The sequence below is a fragment of the Battus philenor genome, unplaced genomic scaffold (genome assembly GCF_028537555.1).
Source record: "Battus philenor isolate CCGP_79_NKW_IND1 unplaced genomic scaffold, ilBatPhil1.0.hap1 SCAF_13, whole genome shotgun sequence".
NCBI classification, from domain to species: domain Eukaryota; kingdom Metazoa; phylum Arthropoda; class Insecta; order Lepidoptera; family Papilionidae; genus Battus; species Battus philenor.
In genome coordinates this window covers 3600355-3627214 of record NW_027181675.1, presented here as the reverse complement: position 1 = coordinate 3627214, position 26860 = coordinate 3600355, and the positions used below count along the sequence as shown (strand labels likewise).

General features: G+C 33.1%; 2 protein-coding genes across 3 annotated transcripts in view; one reads left to right on the top strand and one right to left on the bottom strand.

The window, feature by feature from the left end:
- LOC137933297 (transforming growth factor beta-1-induced transcript 1 protein-like) overlaps positions 1 to 17548 on the bottom strand; it is a 36437-nt gene extending 18889 nt beyond the window's left edge. The window contains exon 1 of the mRNA XM_068777192.1: positions 17468 to 17548. Within this exon, the coding sequence (XP_068633293.1) occupies positions 17468 to 17470 (3 nt within the window). The 5' untranslated portion in view covers positions 17471 to 17548. The remainder of the gene's footprint in view (positions 1 to 17467) is intronic.
- The window catches only part of LOC137933404 (uncharacterized), a 68922-nt gene that overhangs the window by 35292 nt on the left and 6770 nt on the right, over positions 1 to 26860 (top strand). For both annotated transcript variants that reach the window (XM_068777354.1, XM_068777353.1), the window contains one exon: positions 19396 to 19469. In XM_068777354.1, coding sequence (XP_068633455.1) covers positions 19396 to 19469 — 74 coding nt within the window. The remainder of the gene's footprint in view (positions 1 to 19395; positions 19470 to 26860) is intronic.

Genomic DNA, 26860 nt, shown 5'->3' with positions numbered 1-26860 from the left:
ATCCGGTGAACCCATGGAATAATAATAGTTACGTTTTATTAGGGGTTCATAAATAAATGATATGTATAGGATAATGTTTTTACACTGTTATTGACAGATTAAATGCACAAGAGCCGTGGTGTTGTAAATGATGCATAAAGCCTTTGTAAAATCGTTTTAATCGATATTTAAACAGTGCGCTGTATTACTAACGACCTTTAGCAGATGTCTCCAGATTACGTTCAAATGTGTGACATAATGCTTTTAACATTTGCAACTAGTCGTAGTGTATTAACATATGTTTTATTTGCGACGTTCGATCACATTAAACTTTAAGCAATAGTAACTATAAAAATAGGAAACGTAAGCTGTTTATAATAAACTACTTTAATACTTTACATGTTAATTAGTGGTGATAGTTTTTGGTTGTTATAGCGTAATCTACTAATGTTAATATACATTTTTTGACTTCTGGAACCTTCCAGAAACTTCGAAATCTAGCGTGAAATTACTTAGTATGTTTCTCATGGATTAGATCTATTTGAAGTCATTTTGAGAGGTTGATTTTATGTGTACAAGCTTTAAAGGGGTGAATGAATGGCAGTTACACCTATTCCCAATCACCCTGTATAAAGTGACAAACACCATAATTAATTTTATTATGTAGTAATTGGAATTTTGAAAACATTTTAAGGTACTATGTTAGTTTTTACGTTGTTATTTAAGAAACTAGATTTTCGGGTAAGGTATACCCACATTAGACATTAATTTACCCACATTATACATTAATTGATAGCAAATGAGATATACATAGTTTTATGGTTTATAAACAAGAATTTTATCAGTGTATCAGTCTATTACAAAATATCAGAACCAAATCAAAGGCGTGTCCATACATATATTTATATCTTTTTGTTCTGTTACCGAATCAAACCGCTGTTTTTACGTTTTCCGTAAATGGTTTCGTTATATCCATACACAGTTTAATTATTTCACTGCGTAGATTTCAATACACAGTTCAAGATACATTAACCTAAGTAATAATAGATGAAAGTAAACCTTTAGAAAATACTGGTTGTTTTATAAACAAGAGTTCGTCCATGTGTAAAAATCTACTTAATCGAAACAAGCCGACGATGACGGCATGGTTAATAAAAAAACTGTTGTGTGAGAAATGTCCGTTGCATTGTTCTTTGGTCGTGATTATGTATTGTTACCATTAAGGTGGACTTACGGCTTCATCAAGCGGTTTAGCTGTTAGTTATTATATGCTATACGAATCCTAACGTGTTCCTAGTGATTGTAAAGAATCAAAAATAAAAGTTCAAAAACCTTGGAATTTGAAAGTAATATCACAAGTTGCAAATTGGAATTCAAACAAGCGTACATTTTATCATACTATCAGGATTCTAAAGCTGCTGGAAAGACACGTAAGAGACAGATTTAACGTGGACGCTAAAGAAACGGAAACGGAAGCGTATTGGAATTTTGCAGGTGTGATACCGGAGAAGAATGTTGCAGATGTCATGTACTCGCAATAATATCTACATTGTACAGGAGCTCAAGATCAAGTAACATCTTTCGGCAATCGTTCACTTTCAAATTTCGAAATACTTACTGCCAAAGAACGTCGATGCTATCGTCATATCGGCATATTGTCTAAGGTAGAATGAATAAGATCATGTGGTAGCTTTCACAAAATAAACGAGTAAAATAACTGGGCAAGGTATGAGAAACGGGAATCAACGTCCCCAAGACGATGCACTGACCTATTTACAAAAAGTGAGAAAAATCGTGCAAGGTCAAAGCAAAGAAGATGACAGGTCATTATCAAATCGGCCTATTTAGGTGGAGATGAGAAGTATCATGCTACAGCATCCTAGTAACCAGATGCAAATGATGAACAATAATGCTACCGGTCACAGCTGTGGTCTTAAAGTTCTGAATTGGAGACTACGGACCAACAAACGCAGCCTTATTAAGGTCCTAGTAAGACGCTGAATACAGGCAAAAATCAATAAGGCATATTTCCAGCAGTAGACGTAATACGACAGATGATCACAGCTTAATTATGCTTAGGACTCGAGTGGACAGTATTGATGATTGTTATGTCATATTATGTGAACAATAATAATCAAGAGTGTCGATTTCAGAATTGCGAATTATCAGCGATTTCTGCGGCGTTCGTTGTTGTTTATCTCATCGGGCATCGAATTGGCGATAACGTGCGTTATCCGTGTCGAGTACTTTTCCAATAATAAGAACAATTCATTTTTTTTTCTAAAGAAAACTTCAGAGTTTATCCTTAAACATGTTGTAAGGGTTTTCCCACGGAACGCAATTAGTTTTGATAGATTTACTGAACTTATGTTTAAATGTGTGTGAAAAGAGATTTTCTTCCTGCATTTTTCTTAACGCGTTAAGAAAATTACAATTTTCGTGGATATATAGGTTTTTTTCAATTTGTTAATTTGATTAATTATATTTGAAATTTCTACTAATGTCTTATTAAAAATTCTAATGTTTAAATTATTACGTAGTTGATAATTCTTTTTTAGTAACTGTATGTTCTTTGAATTTTATTTTTTAATTATATTTTGTGTGTGTTCACACATTGAATTTAAAAAGATTTCTTAATGACCAGTATCTTATTTACTCAATGTATCACTCGAAACCTGTGAGGAAGGCCTCAGTTCAGCTGTGGATGTCCTAAATCTAAAATGGTGATGTGTGATTATTTATATACCCTCTCCAAAAGAAGGCTTGAGGCCCCTGCAGAGGAAATATTACAAACTGTTATTTTTCAAATTTCGTTTGTATCCATTATACTATAATATTTTGTATCATATAAGAACAAAGAATATATACGACGTGTACAATCGTTGTCCAATTATATTCGCACTTTATCATCAGATAACTCTAATTCATTGACACCGATACTGAAGCAAGTTATAGTTATGTGAGTTGATACATGTTTGAACAACTTAAGTTGATTGCCACTTAGTAGCTGGTAAATGGTGTTTATTTGATATTATATCCAACGCGTGTTAGGTCTCCATTAGCCGAGCGCAAAATTATGTTGGCGTCAACGATAAGTGCCCCACCCAGTAATATATTAAGAGTTTATTTTTTGTTTCTATGAACTTGGTCATCAGTATCTAAATTTTAGCACACTACACAGATGTTTAAAAAAGATGGAAAGTCTTTTACCAGTAATTGAATTGAGGTTTTCGAAATAAGAATTTCGATCAAAATATTAATTATCAGAGGGACTGTCAAAAGTTGTATTATAGTCAAAATCTTAGTCGTTTATCGATATAGTTGAAGGTCGCATCCTTACGTATGTCTTGATCGCGGATTCGACGAGTTGCCAACACAGGTCCCTACGACTTCTGAGTGTTTCCGTTATAGCGATGTCTATAAACACAGTATCCGCTCGTCGGGTTAGTGATCATACTTTTGGTTTTCTTTACCTCTACTCTTTCTAATACAACCAGCTTATCGAGACTCTCTGGTTGCCTTTAAGATATTTGCTGTTCGAGCTGTCCAGAATCCGCTTGTAGAAGATGTTGGAGAGCTGAGGTGTTTATACGAAGTTCATCGATACCAAATCTGTTACTTCTCCTGGCAGTTCGCGATAGGCAGTAGCATCCTTGGCAAACATCACGTTTAAAAAAGGTCGATCTTTCTTCAGCCTACCGTTTTAATGTCAAGGATTCATATAAGAAGATTGAAAATATCTGAGTTCTTACTAGTCCAATTTTTGTGATGTTGTAGATAATTTTATTCTGCCATATTCTGGACAACTTACTCATAGCTTCTTTTGCCATTCCAGTTCGTCTTCGAATCTTCTTGTAGCACTCTCCTTAATCATTGATCCTAGATATACGATCTCCCTTACGTATTCTATCTCTAGGATCGCTACGGTCTGTGAAATATGACCTCTATTGATGCACATTACTATGGTTTTCGCTCTATTATTGATATTCCGGCCATTTCATTCTCACGTTCCACCCTCCGGAACATTTCCGCAAGTTTACAATCTATTGCTGCTAACAATGAGGAGTCATCTTGACATCAAGACAGGAGGATACCGATCCTCTTTTCCCTTTTTCATATCTCCACTCGACGTCACGATTAATAATCGTAAAAGGTACTCGTAGAGTAATAAACGGCAACCGATGTCAAATAAACATATTACATATCCGAAATTCCTTAATTCCTAAATTAAGATAGATACAATTTTTAGACAGTTGATATCACAATAAAACCCTCTGGTTCTATAGATATGCTATCAGAGTTGACACAGTGAAGTAAAGTAAATAACAATTGCAATAAATCAAAGAGGACAAGCCGCAGTTTGGATTGGCGTTAGGAATGAAGAGTGTATGAATTAAAGTTTAAACTATGTTTAATTATTTATGAGGTAAGACACGAGTTTGTGCTTAGATTCTGTGGATGTACGGATCTGTGGTATATTGGAGGCAGTTAGAGTTTACTGTATTTAAACTAATTTTAATATATTACTTTACTATACTATACTATACTATACTTACTAACGGTGCAAATACAGAAACATTATTTCGGATCTTTGGACGCTGTTATTTATTTGATTTAATATCATTGACATTTTTTTGTCAGTTTTTAACAATATAATTATTAATTTGTATTATGTACACCTACGCCCCAACAGTTTGTAATTACATGTCGTCCATTGGGAAACCATTTGACACGAAATTAATTATGTAAATGCATGTCAATAAACTTTTATTGGCGTTGCATGTAATTTGACGTCTTATCGAATAATTTGCGTGTAGTAACATGACAGCGATGAACTGAATTTATATTTCATAGTCTAACTTTAGAAAACTATATTCCTGTTAATTTCCAATCTGATAGTGAGACTCTCACTGTTACTCAAAGACTAAAAAAGCTTGTGCTTAATTTTACGTATTATGTTAATAATCAGAAAATTTTAATTACTTTATAGAATTAAAAGTGGATGTGATATATTTAAAATGTTGACATAATTTTCAGCGTTTCTTTATTCAGATCTGTTGAATTTATAGTGTCTATTAATAATTGCCACCGGTAATGGTTTGAACAATTCTGTTAGTTGTTTACATTGTCATGTTCGAAGAAAAGATTAAGACATTTTCCAGAACACTCAGAACTGAATTGTTCGTAATTTTATAATTGGCGTCATGTCAATTGTTCATTTGATACGAGGCAATAATTATTTGAACAGTGCCAATATTTCTGGATTCAACTCGTTTTGTGTTGGATATTTGGATTGTATTTTTAACTATTACTTTTTATAAGTTAATATTACGGAATATATTTGTATTTGTGAGGTCTAAAATTTTGACGGACTTTGATATTAAATTTAAATTGAACAAAATGGGAACAAAATATATTTCGAAGATTACGTAGTGCATTGTAGTTAATTGATAAATGGGGGGTGATAAACATCAATGTTTAAAGTTTAATCTAAATTGTAGATACTAGAATCGACTTTTAAAACGATTACTATGTTTCCTGATAAATACAATAATGTATTGTATCGTAAAACAATTACATTCAAATAAAATAAAATAAAATATTTTTATCAATGTAGTTTTTATAGGTATATTCCTAGAATTTTTCCACTAGACTTTATGTTTATGTACAAACATCGCTGTTTAATTTAATATCAGAATAAAATTAGTTGTTCGGAGTCAACCTGATACAAGAGTTTTCTTTTTCCACACCCACACTGTACGCTTCTTTTAGATTATCAAGGTTGTTTGCCACGAAAACTACTTGCATCAATTTCGATTTTTCATTTCACACGATCTTTTGTCGGCGTGAGTGTTTTGAAACATTCTAGTTTTGAAACTTATTAAATTTTGTGTGACATTGGATACATTTAAATCGTACTGATATTGTATAACATGTAATATATACCATCGTTGTTAAACGTTGTCGGAAGTTCTGATGTTTGCATTTCCCTTTTTTCGCCTTTTTGACTATTATGACTGATTTCTCTTTTAAATTATTACTCTAATACTCTTGTGTTCGATTGTCATGTATACTTAAGCATTATGTCGTATAAGGGGGGGGGGGGGGTGGTTATGTGTTGCTAACCCTAAGTTTTCTCCATTTACCGATTGTACGCTGCCTGCTTCCAACGTCTTTCGTCGACCTCAACTAGATTGTCAAAAATTAGAAATTTTACGGAGCATTCAATTTTTTTTTCAATTATACATTTCACTAAGGGCAGACTATAGCTATGGCTATATTCGAATGTTGATGCGCGCTGTTAGCCGTTTTGGCTTTTACAGCTTCATCGGACTCGGGGCTCGCGGATCCGAAATCCGCGAGCTAATAAACTAAAAAAAAGGCAGATATGTGTTAGAAGTCTTTATATAGGTAGAAGTAATCCGTGTCTCGTCATTCTTAAGTATTACGTCATTTCTTATCGAAAACAATGCAACGAATCGGGCCCGGACGCTTATAAAGGCAATAAATATGCCGATTGTATTCAAACAACCTCCAACGGTACGATTGCAGGCCCTGCGCAGTTTGTGCGAGGGGATCCCGACACTGAAATAGCGCGCGCGTGGGACGCATTGTGATCACTGCGAAGATTAGCCTGAGCTTTAACACGTCTACGCTAATTTCATTCGTTTTCGCAATCAACTATAATCGGTGTTTTCATTCGAGGATTTATTAATATTGTATACAGGGCGGGTACTGTACAGGTTGGGTCATTGACGGATTTTGACAAAACTACAAAGTTCGGGTCTGAAAATTTATAATTATATTGTTGTAAATATATGGGAATTTATTTATTTAAAAATAACATTACTATGGTGTAAGCTATATAACGTATACACTCCTCAAATCAAAAACGCAAACTCTTGGAAAATTGTTAACATATCGGATATTGGATTAGATATAGGGATATTGGACATTTCTTCGCGAATGTGGTTTTTGTGCTGGGCAAAAGATACAGTGGAGTGAGATCGGGGCCTCCAGGGATGTGTGTAACGGTTATTTAAATTAATTCGTGTTCATTTCTGGCCCACCCTGTATATTTTACGAAGGAATGTCATTACATTATGATATTTCGAGGTTTGTGTTTGAAAGAACATGAAAATACCTAAAAATACAAAAAATACGAAGTGTTAGCGCGTTAGTGACACTTAATAACAAGTTACAACACTGTCGCTTGGCGTGTAATAAATCTCTGTGTGATTTATTGACGTCGTAAAACGGAATGTTGTATTTATTTTTTCTACAAAGTAATTTTTATTTGTGGTGGTTTAGTGCTCTACTACGAGATTTATAATTGGATCATTAGGAAATGTTTATTTTTTACGTTCAACGCTGTACAATGTTGTCCATTATCTGTATAAATAACCGCCAAATGCAAGCGCAACTCATGACTGGTTCAACCAATTTGGCAATATTTTTCTTAATTCTTCTTCTTTCTCTTTTCAACCAATAGACGTTCACTGAAAGACACGACCTTAGTTTTATGCCATATTATCATTTATATATATTAGCAGAATGATAAATTTTGCAAAAAATATGGAAAAAATTGCGGGTAAATATTCCAAAAAAATAAACACATCACAAGTTAATTAAAGTACCCGCGCCTAACCTGTCCAAAATTTGACGTTTATCTAAAAGTCATGTTTTTTTAATTAAATTAGGTTTTAATAATTTATTACACACCCAATTATAAACCAACACGATGAGCTAGTGTTGGGACGTAATCGAACAAAAACCGTAATGTACCGATCATTTGAATTCTGTTCGACGATTTTGACAACAACAATAGTAATTTATAGGAAAATACATGACCCGGCAGACGATGTCCTATCTTAGCTATGAATAATCTATTCGAATTCATATGAAAGTATAAAAGTGTTGTTATTAAAGTAGTGTATGAAATAAAAACTGGTGGTTTATCATTAAAACATTAAAATTTATAATAAAGTTGAATAGTCCGAAATATGTCTTTTTTAATTTTTTCTACTAGACTGCAAGAAGAAAATAACTTTTATCACTAGGAATACAGGATCAACAGCTAGTTATAAATAATACTGTAATGATTTTCAAACGCACTAGGAACTCCATATGCAACAAAGTTTTATTAAGAAGGTCTTTAGTGACAAATTGAGGAGTTCTATTCTTGTATCCGCTTGTTTTCATACAAGAGTTGTGTGACTAACAATGCACGGCGTCCCGAGGACCGTGTGAAAACGTGAGGTGTTCGCTTATTTATAATTGTAATCTAGCGAGAGAGGCGACGGGTCGAAATAGATTTTTTATGCGATTTTATAATACGTTCGTACGTTTATCGGGAACGGCTGTGGGAGGCGGTCCGTCTTAGCAATGTTACCGGGTGCCTTTCTCTTGGATGCTGTTTCATCTGCCAGTGGTTTCTCGTCTGCTAATAATTGCTTTGGAACATCGTTGTTAGACTAATGCTTGCATAAATTATAACTTTTAGATGTTAAGTAAAAGCTTTCGCCCATACAGTTTGAAAAATTGTGCTCATTGAATATCTGCCGCTACTATTAACGAAATAATGCGTAGAGTCATGTAATAGTAATCATATACGTAAAATTACCTACCGAACTTTAAAATGTACATTTTCAACCGGTTATTCGTAAATTTTCAGGTTCAACGAAGTGTTAGAAAACTTGTAAACAGGTAAAAGAAATCGGTACAGTCGTTCTCAATTTATGGCAAATGCGACTTGGAAATAGGAATTCATTTTGCATATACATATTTCATAATTTTAGTTTAGTAGATTTTTCACTGCTGGGCATAGAACAGAAACAGCGCACGCCCAGCGTCTTCCGACGACCTTTGCAAAGGATGCCCTTCAATACTATTAATGTATATGTTAGTTATACAACATTGTTTACATTATTTATAATTTACAAGGTTTTAGTTTTCTTACTCTTTAAAATTGTAATTAATTTTATGTTGTGTTTAATATTAGAACATTAATTAATTTATAAATTTAGATGAGATTTTATAGAATAAAAGGAATTTAATAAATAATGATAATGTGTACTCGTGAATGGCAATTAAACTTGATTGTAAATAAAACAAATCTCCCGAACAGTAATCTTGAAATAGATCCGAAATAACCATCGCAGGGTTATCTGAACAATGATCGCGTGTTAACAGCGGGTTAAAAATATCCCTGTGTTTACTACCGCGCGACGATACCTTACGCTTTACAAGCGGTTTGCATGTATATATTTAGAAATATATATATATTCTTAGTCGTCTCTTCGTTTGTGAAGGTCATGTCCGTCTTGTAAAGCCTTGACGGAATCTATAACAAGCTCTTTCTATACTATCGTACCCTTTGTTTTTATGACAGTAGTAATGGAGAGTCCATCTATTGATTTAACTTTGATCAGATTAGGTAGGTGATCATCTGCAACCAGTAGTTTGTCAAAGATGTTTGACAAGATGAATGTTAAGAAGTAATTGTATATATATAACAAACACGCTTCTAAAAGTTGCAATAATTTCGCGGGCTTTTCTCGCAAGGTACGCAAGCAATAATTTGAAACGAATCTAGGTTGACACGGGCCATGCGCTGCAGTTTCGCGCACATCGTCTTCTGTTTTACATTTTGATTGAATTGAATCTTGCAGCGACAGAATCTGCGATAGATCAGGGGTTCATACCCGTTACGCAGTTACATACGCGTTTAATCTCTGATTACTGTCGACAACATGTCTTTCGTCATTTGAAGCGTATACTTTAAAAATAAATTGATTAGATATTATTCCGGTAGGAAGGATATTATAAAAGAAATTATGTATATATGTTTATCGAGTAGAAGACATAGTAAATATTGCCATATTACCATAGGCATTAACGTCGGCCAGTGCCAACCTTCAGGAAAGCAATATTACCATTTATTAAGGACACTGTAATTAGTATGGTAAGAAACAAAGTACACTGTTCATATCTATTCATTAAATATTTCTTATGTTTTTAAACTACTGCAGAGTAATTGTATTATCAAAACTAGATTATTCAATGTCTTCAACTTCACCCCAAAAGCCCTAGTATTTTTTTTCCTTTTGATCATAAAAAATACTATTGGTAATTCTAGAATAGTATGTACATAGTTGATAAAACAATTAGAAAACAAATGATAAAATTTTCTTTTTTCACTGCTTTATTCTGATACTTCCGTCTCGCTCTTTTATGCTGAAGAAGAAACTTTTTTGGTAGAAGTACACGCACTCAACACCACGATGTTGTGGAAGATCAGCGCGATGCTGGTCTACGGCGCCATACTGAATAGACCCGTTTGCACAAACAAGCAAAAACACAATGCACACACACACGTACACATACGAGACCTTTGACAAATTTATTTGAATTTCTCCTTTAAAAATAACTAGCATCTTATTTGATAAGTTAAATTATTATAATTGTATTGCGTGCAAAAAAGATCTCGAATTCACGGTCGTTTTCCTCGTGCGCGATAACTTCGGGATGCTGTACCTCTTTACCTACCACCGCACATTGCTACGTCGAACTAGTGCATATCGTTTTACTTAGAAACCGCCGGTTTTGTTTTCCTCGTGTTCAAACTAAAATAGAATAACGACGCCTCGTATACTCTTTGATTTAGTTTTATTACAGCTACTTTGGGAATTGAACGCATGTTTTATTGAAGCACGGTCGTATGTGATATAAATATGTTCAACTGGTGGATATATCAACAGGCGTATACTATTTAATAACACGTGTACCAATCAAATTACTGATATCGATTCATTTATGTTATTGAAGTACATCTTCGACTTGGTATAATAATAATGTCGTCTTAAAATATGTTTGGTATACGTATGACTTGTGAGTCACATATTTTGGATACGCTTCGTCAACAGATGTTTATTTATATTAAAAAATAGTTCTTATAGTGTTTCCTGCATTGTTATGAAAATTATTATTATAATAACAGTTATTTATTAGTTTTAATTAATTAGTATTAATGTCTTTTGTGAATTACTCTGAATAAAAATGTCGTATTATTTCGCGGTACATTTTATTTAGGAACGGACTAGGTGCCAAAGAAAAAGAGGCCTACCCCCAAAGAGGGGTCGAAAAAAAGAAATGACTAACAACTAACTGTAAATGTATTTTTATAAGATTAAGAAATGAATAGCTTTATTCGTTCATTTTCTCATGTACACGTATGTTCAAATGTAGAACCGAAGTTTTAGACGTCCGTATATCATAGCTATTCCTAGATACCCCTCGTGTGTTTTATTTCAATGATCTATTTTTTATTCTTATACTTTATTGTCCTTATAGATACATAACATAGAAACATTATATTAACAATGCAGAAGCACAGTTGGCAGTCTTATCGTATTCCGCAATTTATAACAGACATCTATTGTATGAAATTCAAAACAATTGTTATTAAATGGGCGGATGTCGATTGATATAAAAATATATAATAAATAAAAAGATCCTTTGGTTTATCTATTTATTTATTTACCCTTTCAACTATCTTTACCAGTCAACCTAATTTTAACTAGTTTTGGCCAATTGCAAACATCACTTTCTAGTTTTTTACTCTACCAAATTCTCGCAAGTGAATAGAGATTATTTTGTCTCGTCGAAGGCTACTGCACATGCTTCCGTGGATGAACATGGATCCCCTTCCACTATTGTTTTCCTTATTAATCAGTTTATTTATTCACGCAGCTCGTGATTTTGTTCAAATATCCGAAATGGAGCCGGACACAAAAAATTATTGGACAGGGCATTTATTTTCGATAGCTGATCCATACTAGTCTAACTCTATAAACGTTTTCTGTTGCGTATGTTCCCTGATAAGAATTATATTTTAAAATAACGCGACCTTTTAGTTTTCTATAGTAACAGACAAAAAATGCCGTACAAAATGAAAATACAATAGGATATCTAATTTGGAAACAAAATTGTGTTCGCAGCTTATAATTATTTTGAATTTGTAATTCCGAAATAAAATACGAGATTTTTAAGTTCTTGATTGCCATTATATATTTAAGAGTAAAGGACGAAATAGTAAGTCCTCTATCGATCGCAAACAAATATTATTTTTGCTAAAACCGTGTAATTGTATCTGCGTTTTCGTAGCATTGAGGTTAATATCTTTGCTGTTCTAATTATGTTTCGATGGGTGTGGTTTTTCCGGTCAAGGTCGGTGAATATTTATTTGTTTTACTAATAAAACTTATACACTGTGTCCACACAAATTTATAAACGCTGAAACAGAGGGCAATGTAAATGTAAGACTTTTTTTAAAATCTAACTTCGTAAAATATTCCTTGAAAATTGTGTGGTTTATTGTCAGCTTAGAGACAGTTATGTAGCCATAAAACATAACCAACGAATATAATAAATGAATATATATATAAATATGTATACAAAATTTCAATATTCAATATATAATTTCAGGATTAGAGGATTTCGTTTTTGAAAAGCAACTTTATTTGAGTTTACTTAAAATTCATCACCCAAAGATGCCTATTATAAGGCACAGGCCGCCCTACTCGTAAAATATCGGGACGATGATCGGTCTTGTTGTGCCCGGATGCAGTAACTTCGCGATGACTATGCCGCTGATCCGGTCCATCTAGTGTCCACTTAAAAATAAAAGACTTAAATTGAGGTGCAACGAGAGCTGATCTTTGTACTGTCTCAGGGAATGATTCCTAGTGAGTTGGGAATGTCGATGCTTATGTTCGATGTTATTTGCTTCGCCTACGTATTATTTTGAGATATAAGTTCCGAGAGCGTCGGAAGTGGGTGTAATTCTTATAATGCTTATTATACGCGATAATATAACTCTCTAAAAACTGTTCCGTGTTATCTGTTGCTTAGTCTATGTATTTGTTTCTAGGAACTGCGATGAGCTAGTTTTGCATGTACTGGTTTTTGGTATAAGGCGTAAAATACTAATGTATAGCTCATTAATCAAAATTAAAAAGTATTAAAATTATTTTCGTTCATCCGTACATAAAGTGGTTACTTTAAAATTTTATTAGAATGAGATAGGCCAAAAAGTTCTGGCAGTATAAAGTCTGCAGGGATAGATAATGAACAATAATTAATTTTAATTTGTAGTGATTCTAATTAAAAAAATTACTTTTTCTTACTATTTTATCATTACGTTGTTTATTATTTATGAAACCCCCGATTTTTAATTGGGTGTAACTATACTTTATTAAATGATATAATGTTAACCTTTTAAAGCTTTTACATTTATAACCAATCGACCTATGTGATTACTCACTGCGGATAAAACGATATTTCAATTTAAATTAAGTAATGTTCTTTTTATTCTTTTATCAAAGATATCAAATAAATATCATTTAGTTGTTAAGCTAATAATGTTTTCAATTGGCTTTAAAACCCTACATCCGTTGATTGTAAAACGTTTAGTTAAATAAATACCTATCCGTTGTGTAATGAAGTAAGCGCCTTGCATTTCGCAAGTTGGATTACATCCGGCATTAAACCGGAAACTATAATTTCGTGATCAAAATTTATTGTATTATTATACCGAAACTTACTTAGGTGGAACGACTACAAATCTTAAGGTATCGGGAAGGCGCCGGATGCGAGCAGCGTAAGACCAATTATTGGTCGATCTATAGAGGAGACCTGAGCCTGGCAGTGGGGGTCCACCGGCTGATATGGAGATTATGATTAAATCTTGTATTTAAAGTGCTTTATATGATAAAGGAAATTAAATTAACTATGCTTGCTAAAAGCGGTTCAAATGACTGCTCATGGGAGGTCACACGTCATGAAGCATCCGTTAAACCGACTTAAGAACTTGCACTGCACCTTAATATGTCGTGTGATAGACAAAAAATAAAACTACATTGAAACAACAAAATAAACAATAAATACGACATCGCAATTTACCCGAAAAGAGAGCATGCGCTGAGAAAATTCAGCTTCTATACAGGTTTATATGTATTGATCATTTGCTATTGATTAATGTGTCATCTATGGGGAGGCTCATCCTTTATAATGGACGTCTATCGGCTGATTTGGTGATGATCATCATCAATAAATGTTTGGTACGCGCAATCCAAAAATTAAATTCTTGCTTTCAAAAATAATAAATAACATAATCATAATGTTGTAAAAAATTGTTTTCAAATTTCAAATCACACTTTATCAGTATGTCTATGTCGGCTTTTACTGCCAGAAGTAATTGATCTGGCGCATTCTAATTGAAATAATAAGTTAATGTAACACATTTCAGAGTATTTGAATCAGGGTGATTGAAAATATGTGCATAGGCTTTAAATATTTTTGCTGACATTTTAGCTTTACTTTCGCCCTTGCAATACTTTTACAGATAAAACCAATTTTCCTTACAATTATAAAAATCTAGTGCTTAGTTCTTGCGCCGCAAATACCCAGGGATTGTTATATTTATTATGTTTTGAAAAACGGGGTAGATAGTGAATTTATTAGAGTAATAAGACGTATAATATGACAGCAGAGCGAAGTATAGACGTGTTTTGTCAAGATGATTCAAAATCCTGTATATAATATTGGACTATTTTAGGCAGAGCGCAAAATAGTTGAAATAATACGAGTCATTGTAAAAGGTGCTACCATTTTGATGAGTATTTGATGCGATATTTCCTCTAACTTTTGACGTGGTTAGTGTAATTGACCTTTAACAGACCAAAAGAACCGTGAAGTAGATGATCGATGTATGAATCCGATTGACTACTAATAATTTTTTAGTTTTGTTTTGTTATTTACACGTAGACTTTCTGTTTAACAACTTACAAGGCATTATACTCTTAAATATTATGGCAGCATTGTTACGTTAATTTGTTTGGTTCTGAAAAGATTCATTGTTTGTTTTAATTATGGACTTTCGGATGAAATTATTCCGATATGTGTATGAATTTTAGGTATATTAAATGTTATGTATGTTTCATGTTCAAATATTTGCATTTGTGTGGTACAAGGATAAAAATATTTACTAACAACAATGCCTATTTCGCAATCATGTTGCGATATTCTACTTCCGGTTTTTTTTGTTTGTATTAACGTAGTGTTGAAAATGTAAAAATATTGCAATATTTTGGACACATTTGTCGTTGGAATGACAATAGCTTGGGAAAGGGAAGGAAAGGGAGAAGTTAAAGTCCCAAAGTGTGGGTGGTTGAAGGAACCAGAAGAACCTCCATATGATCCTCAGTTATAAAAACAGACTGAAAGTTAACTGCAAGGTGTCACGTAGTTATTTAAATCACTGATGAGTTACCAAATTAAGATTTCGATTGAGTTTTTTGTCGATGTTCAAAATGGTAGGATGGGAATGTCGAGTCCTTTTCAGTCACACGTGCGTTTTTTCGTTGAAGTAGAATTGCAGAGAGAAAGATATTTATTAAGTTGATATTGCGTCATCGTGTTCCGTTTAATTTGCTGTAGCGTAAGACGTTCGCTTCCGGATTTTAGTTTTTCGAATATATCTATATGTACAGTTATGACTCAGGCCATAATTGGACGGATAACTTGTTTGTCTTTCTTTATAAAAACATTGAGATGACTGTTACTATAGTTACATATTGACATGTATTTGTTCGATCGTTGTTTGTCATGTTGAGTCGTTGCTATGATTAACAGATAATAAATGTTATCGACGTGTTAGTCTCGGGAAATTGCCGCGACTAACATCGCGCTCTTTGTGGGAGGGCTAAAACTTGCAGTGATGATAGAGTCGATGAAATGTTATCAAAAATGGCAGGACAGAAGTCGCTTCAGACCGGTCCTATAAGAAATCTGTTGGGCAAAAATCCAGCCATGGGCAAGACTGAAACGATGATGATTATGAAATGATATCGTTTAGTTTGATTATTAGCATGATAATTTACTATTTTTTTAGAATAAAAGTTATGCTTGCATTCAGTTTTTGTCAAACCAACCATTAGTATATTTACTAATAAAAATTATAGAATTTGTTGGACGTCATAGGATTTCTGTATTCTATGGCAATTTACACAGTTTTTCGATAAAGAAATATGTCTATGGTGTCCTTGAAATCTAATGTGCCAGTACATCATTTCCCATTCTAGATAACGGTCATTTATTACAGATTATAATAAGTTTGAAACGTATTTTTTTCTGAAATAATTATATAAGTGTATAATGCAGAAGTATTATCACAACACTATGGGTAATAACACCACTAAAATAGAGAAAAAAAAATCATAAGTTAGGCAAGTTGTAAATCTTTCATGAATGAATAACATGTCTATTTTTTACGTTTAACATTACAAATTTGATTTTAGTTTTGGTTCGATTTCAGAGGAAAATCTTCTGGATGTCCAAGACACCGTGCCCTATGGTTGAGAATAGGGTTATGGGGAGCTATGATTGAAACCTTCGAGGGTCGTCCTTTAACATTGGGAACATGATTATGTTATCTATTTTATTTAATGAACATGTTATTAAACTTCCCTTTATGAGTCTGTCCCTTTATGAGCAGAGTTGACATTATTAAAAATATATATTTAATATGCACCTGACGGCGATCGTAACATCGATGTATATTAGTTGTCAAGTGCATTAGTAACAATCAGGGACTATGTCATTATCATTGTAATTTAATCCGTAAGACGTCCGCTGCTCGATATATGCCCCCCCTAAAAACTTCCAGAAGGACCGGATGGAAGTGGCTTGCATCTAGCATCTTCTGACGATGTCCACCTTGTAGATGGAAGTTCATCGCTATGCTTACCGGTCCGTGGTCTCTACTTCAGAACTTTATAGCCCCAGCGGCCATATGCTCTGCAAACTATGTGGTTTGCCTCCTACCGCTTTGCCGAGGCTACATTTACGTATGATAAAATACTACAAAAAAAATTAAACTATATAAAAAATAACAAAATGGAAATATTGCCTAGACGAATATATTTATGATACATAATTATTATATAAACGAAAATTTATGAAATAAAATTTTATATAAACGTAAACATAACGTTAAAAAATTGAATATTTTTAAAAACATTCATTCATTTAACAGAATAAGCTTATTTGTATTGACATAAAATTGTATACACCGTAATCGATGTTGTATCTAATCTGAAAATTGCAAATTAAACCATAATAAAACTTTGGCAAACGCAAGAAAAATTTAACAATAATGGATAAACACGCATTGTATAAATAGTCGAATTTTTTTTACGTTTTCAAGGAATCGAGGCTATTTTTAACGTTACCGCTAATAATTGTATACTTCGAAAGTGGTCATAAAAATGTCATTCGATAACGCAGTAAATTTTTTCTAAAATAGATCCTAAATTTTTTATACATTTTTTTCTTTATAATCATAAGAAAATTGTACTTATTTTTAATATAGTTTAAGTTAAAAAATAAACATTAAATCGATGTATCGTAATATGTTATCAACACTTACCATGGTTTCGGATTTGTGAGTGTAATGCTAGAGGAGAGAGACACGCGCGTTCGCTATTAGGTCGCGTCGGAGACTGAGAGTATTCGTCGCAAACCTGTAGTGCCGTGTGTATTGTTGTTATTGCAAATACTTCCGATATCGATATCTGTTGATAATTTTTTCTACTAAAATTTGCTTTCAATGATTAATAATCTGTGTATGTAATACATGTATTTCGTCATCATGTCAAACAATAGACGTCCACTGCCAATTCAACGAGCTGTTTTTCGAGCTACATCAGTGATTTTAGTTCTCCTGCGGATTCTCTCATCATTATACACATGTTTTTATTTATATGTATACATATAAATATATATACGCACACACATATACATATGGAATATTCCTACGGTTAATTATTGAGGAAAGTTTGGTTTGAATGAAAAGCGACAAAATTTGTTGATAAGGAGAATATTTTATACTTCATGCGTTATATATTCACAAATTCGAAATATCGATAAGTGCAATCACGTCACTAGTGCGAAGGCGAAAATATAGGCTCCTTATCGCGGATGACGTAATCGTTGCATTTACAGGAATCGTCAGGATTGGATGAGGCTAGGAGTCGTCGATGGCGCGACGTAGTGCTAGGGTTTAGGAGTAGGTAGGTTGCGTCGGGCAAGGTCAGGGGCGGCGCCTGTCTGGGGAGTCTGTTGGCTATGTTGTGCGTGTAGATGTTTGTTATTGTGTTCATCTTCAATCCTAGCACGTGCTATTTATTTGTATACCAAGGTCTAAGACTCAATAAGTCCTTTTATATGTTTATTTATATAACGGTCTAGATTTTTTTATTATCAAAGTATATTTAAGCGGAAGGTTAAGGCTGCAGCAAGTCGCTAGAAGCGAACAGTAACACCGGTCATCAACTCCGGTCATCGTGACGATTTTTGGGCGCCAGTGGGCGTCTATCTACTGATATGAAAGCGATGATAAGATGTATTTGATATTTTTTTTCTGAAAACCACACATTTTTTAACATTTTGAAATTTCATTTGAACATTAAATTATATTTTTATTTGGACCAAGTATTTACTTCATATGCTTTTTCATTTCTGAAAATTAATCGATTTGCTTTAACACCTATAATGAATTATCTTGACTGTGTATAGCTAAATTATTATCAAGTTTTCTGTTCTTCTCCTGTCATCGCGGTTCACGTCAACAGAAACATTAAATGTAAACTACGGTGCACGTAAAAATCCAGAAAATTATCATTAGAGCATCATTTTAAAAGAAAAGCTGAGGAAACGTTTTAATTTTGGCATTGCTTCATACACAAACTCTCCTTGCTTTGTCTATTTTTTTTTAATATTTTGGTGCAATTGTGTCCGTCTATATTTAAACATGGCATATCTCATCACCCAAAATAAATCGTTTAAAGTGATGATGTATTCTAAAACGATGCTCTTACAAACCTTTCTACCGCAAGATCAATGTTTTTGGAGTGGGGAAAAAGTTCATTAAACAAAAAGCAATACAAATCCTAGTAGTGTATAGGATTATTTATGTTATGGTAAAACTTTGGAATTAATTACTTTAATTACTGTAATGTTTAAAAGTGATCATAAATAGTACCAGACTGAGTTTGTTGTGGATATTTAAGTGATTAGAATTAGGTTTGGAGGCACTTAGAAACTTAATTTAATTCTAAATTCTAGTTCTTGTGATATTCTTTTCTCATTGTACATAAGTGATCACCGTTACTGTTACTAAGTGTTATCATCATTCAGCCGTTCACTATGAGACAGGTCTCTCACCTAGATTTCCAATGGGATCGCTTGGAAGCGGCTTGCGTACGACGACCTTAGAAAGGTCACCTGGTGGACGGACCTCCGCGCTAACAAAGTATAATAATATGAAGAAATGAATAATAGTTATTTTTTTCTTAGCTGCCAGATTCCGGAGTTGCGAGTGCTGAAGTGACCAGACTACTGAGGGAACTGTGCGGAGGAGATGCAACCGGGTAAGACATATTGTAAAACTATAAATATTTCCATATAAACACATTTTGCTTCAAACCAGAAAGGAAGAGATTTGTAGATGAACGAAAGTCACCCAGAAAGTAGCCCTGCAAGCCACATAGCGCGCAGAAGAGATGATCGCTGGAACCTTTAATGTTCAGGATAGAGACCACGGAGCGGCAAGGGTAGCGTCAACAAACGTTGGATACTGGCCGCTTTTATCCAGTTGTGGTTCAGCTGTGGACGTTCTACGGCTGAGATGATGATAAAATGTTGCCTTATAATATTTACTGATCTACTTTGACCAATAACTAAAATTTAGTCGCAGTTTCGATCTCCGATACCTGCATATATAAATATATATGGTTAAGGCCTATGTCCAATTGATGACATTTTGCTTTAACTTCAGAATCGTGAAAAGTACCTAGAAATTTCACCTCTTGTAGGTGTGCTATAAGTGGTAATAGATTGTCTGATGCGATTACAAGAGATATCTACCAATAGTTTTTTACTGTTGATAGAATTAACACCATTTTGAGATAACGCTCTAATGACTAAAGGATTGCGCACAGTTCCCCTTAATGATATCCGCTGACTCATAACGGTGTTAATCGTTATCAATAATGAATAATAACCAAAATATCATTCGTTGTGTATTTTTAAATTCTGCTATACTTGACACACCGGTTTATTTTTCGAGAAATCATACGGGGTATAACTCATCATGCTGATTAACCACGAATTCGGATGCACATGTTCTTTTTAGAACAAATACATGGTGGTTTTATCAGGACATTTCCATTCGCCTTCTGTATTCATTGGTCCTATTGATGTTTAACAAAACATTTTATTTGGAACGTTTGGCAAAATTCTTTTATAGAATATATTATAATATAATATGTTGTAGTGATCTTGTTGTTAAACAGAAAATTTTTTATTGTAGCCTAGGCATATAGTATAAACACCTGATTGTTTGAAAATAATTTAAATATAAGTTCTTATTGGTTGATATAAATAAAAACACATTAAGGGCGCAAAGAGAAAAAAATGTCTCTTGGAGCGCTTGTTACGCTATTTTCGATGAATAGCATAACAAGAAATTTAAGATGATTCCAAAGAAACTGTATTCAGGTTGTGACGCCTCAGATTCCATATACTACGCTACAATAAACCATCGTTTCATTAATGAAACTATCACAATTAACATTTATGATAAACAGTCCTCCGTCTTATTGGTTACTTAAAAAACGCAATACCATGCCCCTTACGGAAGGCATTTTTCTTATCATCTTAGCTGGCTTTTATTCGACGCTACAAACATTTTTGCTAAATTTCAAGTCATGCGAAACTCCAAGCACAGCCCTCTCCATTGCTATCTAAATGACCTCGAGATTTCATTTTGAGGCCCATCGTCTCGGATCCATGTCATCACTGGCAACACACATTGGTCAAACAAAGTATTATAGTACACGGGTGGAAATCTGTTTACATATGCAGATTATGCTCAGAAATAAAAAGAGAAATCTGTTCTCAAGAGACTAAAATCTTAGCAGAATATCTAGTATATTTACTGTTTGTAAAAGGAAATCCCGACCACGTTTTATATCTAAATTAAACAAGGAAGAAGCCGAGCTTATTTCCTGTTCTGTATGAAATCTAATTTTAAAACGGCCGCTAAATAAATCCCTTGACGTTCTTTAATGCGGGTTACAATTATAATTGATATTAGTTAATCGACGTCGGCGTTTTTGTACGGCGTTCGAAAAAGCGCGATGGGTTCTCGGCAATCGTTATTGAGATTAACGCGCTCACCTCTCCCACGCTCCTCGCCATAACAGGCGCGCTGAGTAATTACGTGTCTACGTCTCGTAGTGCCCTCCCCGGACTCGAACCCGCTAAATTTGGTAACATTAGTTCACGCTCGAAAGTATCGCGTGACTCGACGTCTCTCGCTGGCTAACCTAACCACGCTGGCTAACCTAACCCACGTTCGAAATCACCGTTTACGGTTTAACCGCTTTTTGCCTTAAGGATTTAAGCCGTTGTACCCCGTTTGTTGTGTCACTAGATCATAAATAGTTTATTGGTAATAGTGTCTTGTTTTTATACAGCGAGAGATTTTATAAATTATTGTTTAGCAATAGCAATGAATACAAGATGATTTGTTATAGGTGTTAAAGCTTTAAAGGAGGTAATGTATAACACATTTGTTATATATGGTATACCTTATTAAAAAGTCGTTTATTTAGTAATAATGAACAACGTATTTATAATACGTTGAGAAAAATCTTCTTTAAAATTCGAATTTCTACCCATAAAAATTTATTATTATTTACTGTCTCCTGAAGACTTTGTACTGCTAGGAGTTATTGACCAGTTGCATTGGAAAAAATAAATATACATATATATATACATATATATATATAATGTGTGTGTGTATTAATGTTACAGAGTTAACGAATTAGAGGCATAAATTAGCGAAGGTTTTGCGCTCATGAATCTAGGACTATATGAAAAGATTTGACGTCTATTACTCCGTCGTCTCAGTGTACCTCACTGCTTTCGTTATTAATCTTATTTCGTTACAATTGAAATCATAACAAAATTTGATTGTACTGAATATTTTTAAATAGAACTAAGTATTTTACTAGATAATTTTGTGTTAATTGTATAAATATAAAAACGACATCTACATAACTTATTTAGGGCGCATTAAAACATGCGATCACCGTAAAAACATAAGTCGTTCGTTTAAGTGCGTATGTCCTCTTATTTCTTTTTAGCAATACAGGGTTCCTAGATTTAAATAATAAAAACTAGTAAATTTTGTTAAACTTAAATATTTATAACAGTGGAGTAAAATTGAGAGACAGTATTTTGAGGTGTTGTTTTGAGTTTTAGTAATTTTTATTTCCCAGACATTAAGTTCCTACGTTATTCAGACAATCCTCACGAAGATGTTATTATTGTACGGTATTTTAAGAATATGCTGACCAGTACCGTTAGCTGGATGAGCTAAAGCTACGTGTGACCTAACATACACTCGTATTCAGCGCTTGGAAAACAATGGAAACGGTGATCGCAGCGTGGAGGCCGCGTCGCGTATGGCTTGGTCACGTAACACCTGATGGACCTGAATAGTTAGCCCTTATATAAAAATACAATCGCACAGTGCTGCCAACTAAAATTGTTTCGATTAACAACGGAATTGTCTTATGTTTGATTATCCCAAGGATTTCAAAATGTCTAATTGATCTAATGGTACGCGTTATTGTTCCAATAATATGACCAACAGCACTGTCATCTGAATATAACTTAATTCGTGAAATGAATCTTGTCGATTATGACATTATATAGTTTATATATGTGAAATGAAAACTAATTTGTTATATACCTTTTTTTGTAATTCCTATGTAGACAAATATGTACAATTTTACAATAAACCCTCTTGTACAAGTAAAATTACCACGCAATAAATTTAAAAAGTTCATCAAACAAATGCGTAAATAAATTATACTGCTACACTGACTTGGATATGAGTTGCTGTTGCCAGAGTATTAAAGAATGTTATTGAAATAGATAGTAAAAAGAATCTTTCTTCATGAAGAGTTTTGTATCTCCGCGGGTAACACTAAATATTTCCGAAAGCACTCGCGATCTTGCTTGCGTGGCAGAGAAGTAACGGAGTAAAAACTTTGAGAAAATTTTAGCCGGTAGAAGTCTGAAATATACTAGTAAGGGAAATTATGACTAGGCATTTCCCCTGTGTAAAATAAAATAAAAATATTTTTTTACACAGCGCATTTCTAACAAGTGACCTACCATCAAAATTTTGCTATTTTCTAATCTCTTTGCATCTGTGATATTATATCACGAGGGAATAAGAATAAAGAAAAGTGTGAAAAAATTGAAATATGGGAGACGATATAAAAATCAAAATTAATAACTCTATGAATAATAAAGTCCCTGTCCACAATAATAGAGGTTAAACGAGAGGCCACAACAACGTGGCTATAGAAAAAAAATCTCTTTTCATCTGGTCTACAAGATGATTAGCATGATTTATATGATAACACTGATTTGTATAGTGTCGTAAAGCTTTAAAGAGTTGTATATCAGCAAAAAGTTTTAAAATTTACTCACAAATTTCTAATCTGTATAAAGTGATCGCTATGAAACATGTTACATTAATTTATTTTTTCCAAGGCCTGCGACAGGCCTGTGACTTCTGGTAGTACAAATTATGCAGGGTCAAAAAGAAATAATAATTTATGTTAATTTATTGTAATTAGAATTTTGAAAATTTTTGCTTTTTAATAGTATCAGTTATTTAGTGAATTACCATTTAATTGTTTATTATTTCTGAAACCATTGGTTTTTGGATAGGGTGTACCATAAATAAATTGATAGCAAATAAGTTTACCATCTCCCTATAGCCAACTCCTTGTATAGAAAGCAGATTAAAAAAGGAATTATGACAATGTTTGTATAATTACGAGAAGCTAAATTTAATATAGGAACTTGGGTATATTTCTAAAGGTAATTATGTATGTCATTATCAGAAATCAAATCATCACCTCCTAGTATAGTTAGTTTGTCTTTATCACAAAAACTATTGTCGTCAATGTTTACACTGAAACATAGCGTTCTTTGAACTAGTCCGGCAACTCTACCGATAATTTCACGTAAGCAAGATAATTTGTTAATATTCCGAATTTATCAATAGATAAACACTTCCGTTAACATTTAATTAACTGATAAATTACTGGCGCTTGGGCAAGATAATAGGAGCAACACGGTTCGGAAATATTTCGTCCGAGTATGACGTAGGTGACTTTAGTGAATCGACGATTATACATAAAACTATTTTAATAAGCCTGGTGAGTTTAAGCAACAAAGTTAGTCTTCTTTTTTAACAAATATGTTGGGTATATCATTTTTGATATACTCAGCCTATTTTTAGAAAACATGTAATAAAATTATGATAGTGTCAAAAAAAATTAAAAATATGAAGTAAATAAACATAATTTAAAATGCAATAAATATGAACCAAATAAACGAAATGTACTTGTAGTTAGTTATTTGTTGAGGGAAGCGATGTAAGTGAGATGATGTATGAAAGAAATACAAAGAATTAAACAATACAAGAATTTGTGACTAACAAAAGAAAAATGGATGACATTAAGATGGAAGGCAGATGAGTATTGAAACAAGAAAATTTAAGGAAATAAATTATTATTGTAACTATTATTCCGGTGTAACCAGGATAAAGTAAGTACGTAAGACCCCTAATAGCGGAGGCTATTAAAAAAACAAAGTTACATTACAATTATCTAAATCGTTAGCTAAAAATTAAGTTTACATTACTTGGTAACGCGCCACCTGTTAAGAAGTATAAGTAACTTGGTTTGTAATTTTTTTTTAAGTTTTCAATTAAAAGAAAATTATTCTATTTCAAACATGTTTATCCGGGACAAAGTCTGAAATAGAGTAGTGTGCCTTTTGGCACAGCCTGTGCTTAGTAAATTTCTTGAATTTATTAGGCGATAACTTTGCCGCGTAGCTGGGTAGTTTGTTATAGAATAAACATTGACTTACAAATGAGCGAGACATTTTATTAATGCCTAGTAGCGCGGGTACAGCAACTTTATTTTAATTCCTCAGATGACATTAGTTTTGGCTTAAATTTACTAGGATATTTATGTATATATATTAGATTATCGTAAATATGTTGTGAGTGTAGTACATGTTAGTGTCTAAATAAAAGCTGCGAACCACGTAGCATTACAAAGTTATTAAAAAAATCTTAAAATTGCTTCCTCTAAAAACGATTTAATTATTAAAAGCACTCCGAACTCAATCTCACCAAAGTAAACACTCGCCGATAGATTGCGATAGACAGAGGTCTCACTCAGTATTTATGTTTTCAGTACAAGTAACAGTTTTTATTAAATGATAAATAACTCATTAGAAAAGTTTAAGGTCGTAATTATCTAGCAGTATTGCTCCAGATGCTATTTATTCAATTGTTTTTCGTCAATGAATAGTATTTAATAATTTTATAGTTTATTATTCCACATTAATACATACTAATATCTAAGGATATTTAATATATGGCCATTTATTTATGTATATTTTATATGATAACCTGTATATGTTTCTTGTGCGATTGTTTTTTTGGTAAACTTAAATTTAAAAAATAAATAACGTAAATCACCTTAAATCTGAATCTGAATGGTAATATAATGACTGATAATCAGTGATCGGGGGAGAAGGAACAATTTTGAAGTTATAGTTTTTTACGTTACAATAATTGACATTGAATATTTCATTATTTTCAACATATAGAGTTCCCTCGGCAAGCTTTTAACCATTTTTCAGGCTATTTATACATAATTAAGAGCAAGAATTAGCGGTCCATATGTTCACGGCAATATAGTACAATTTTTATAAAAGTCTTTAAGAACGCTGGTCCTAACATGAACCAGTTTCTATACAGTGCTTTATTTTACGGTTTATAAATATAGAATATAACACACAAAAAGTTATAGCCGAAAATTAAAGACTTAGATTACCAATACGCAACTATACGAAAGATAGGCAAGCAAATACGAAATAAACAAGAAATATTCGAAAACTATTTTTAATTTTAGACTGACTTAGCGTCTTAGCTTGATTATTGACCAGGTAAGGCGGCCTTTGTACCCATTTTTTAAGTTTTAATACAATACAAACAACAGGGATAATAAATAAGTAAAAATACTCAATTTGTTTTTAAATTGAAGTGGTTTCTAATATAGACTGCATTGCTTATTTATTTCGGGGGCATGAGGTTTAATGTGACCATAAATTTATTTCCACGGAGCATCAACATAATTTTGCTCAGTATGTTGTGCCTTTTTACTTATACTCATTATCGTCATTAATAGTTGATTCACCATATCATCACTGATTGCATAAATATAAACATCTATTTCTCGTTATATGCTATCCATTGCAACTGTAACTCTCTTAAGCATGGTAAGTAAATGAGAAAAAATGAACAAAATCAAAATTAATGATTAAGATCTTATAATTGTTTCAAGTGTGTATTTACTCTGGGCTTTCGAAAGACAATATCTCCGTAGCTTATCGTCATTTTTTTAGCCGATAGACGCCCACTGCTAGGCATAGGTCTTCCCCAAAGATAGCCACCATGACCTTCTGCTACCACGACCGAGACGTTGGTCCACCTAATGGAGATCCACTCATGGCGCGTCGACTTGCTTGCGGTCGCCATTAGAAAAACACCTTGCACGAGCGATATACAACCGTAGCGTGCACGCTTATCAATTTTAAATACATGACTTTCACGTACAACAAAATATTTTTTTTAATTTTTAAAATATTTAAG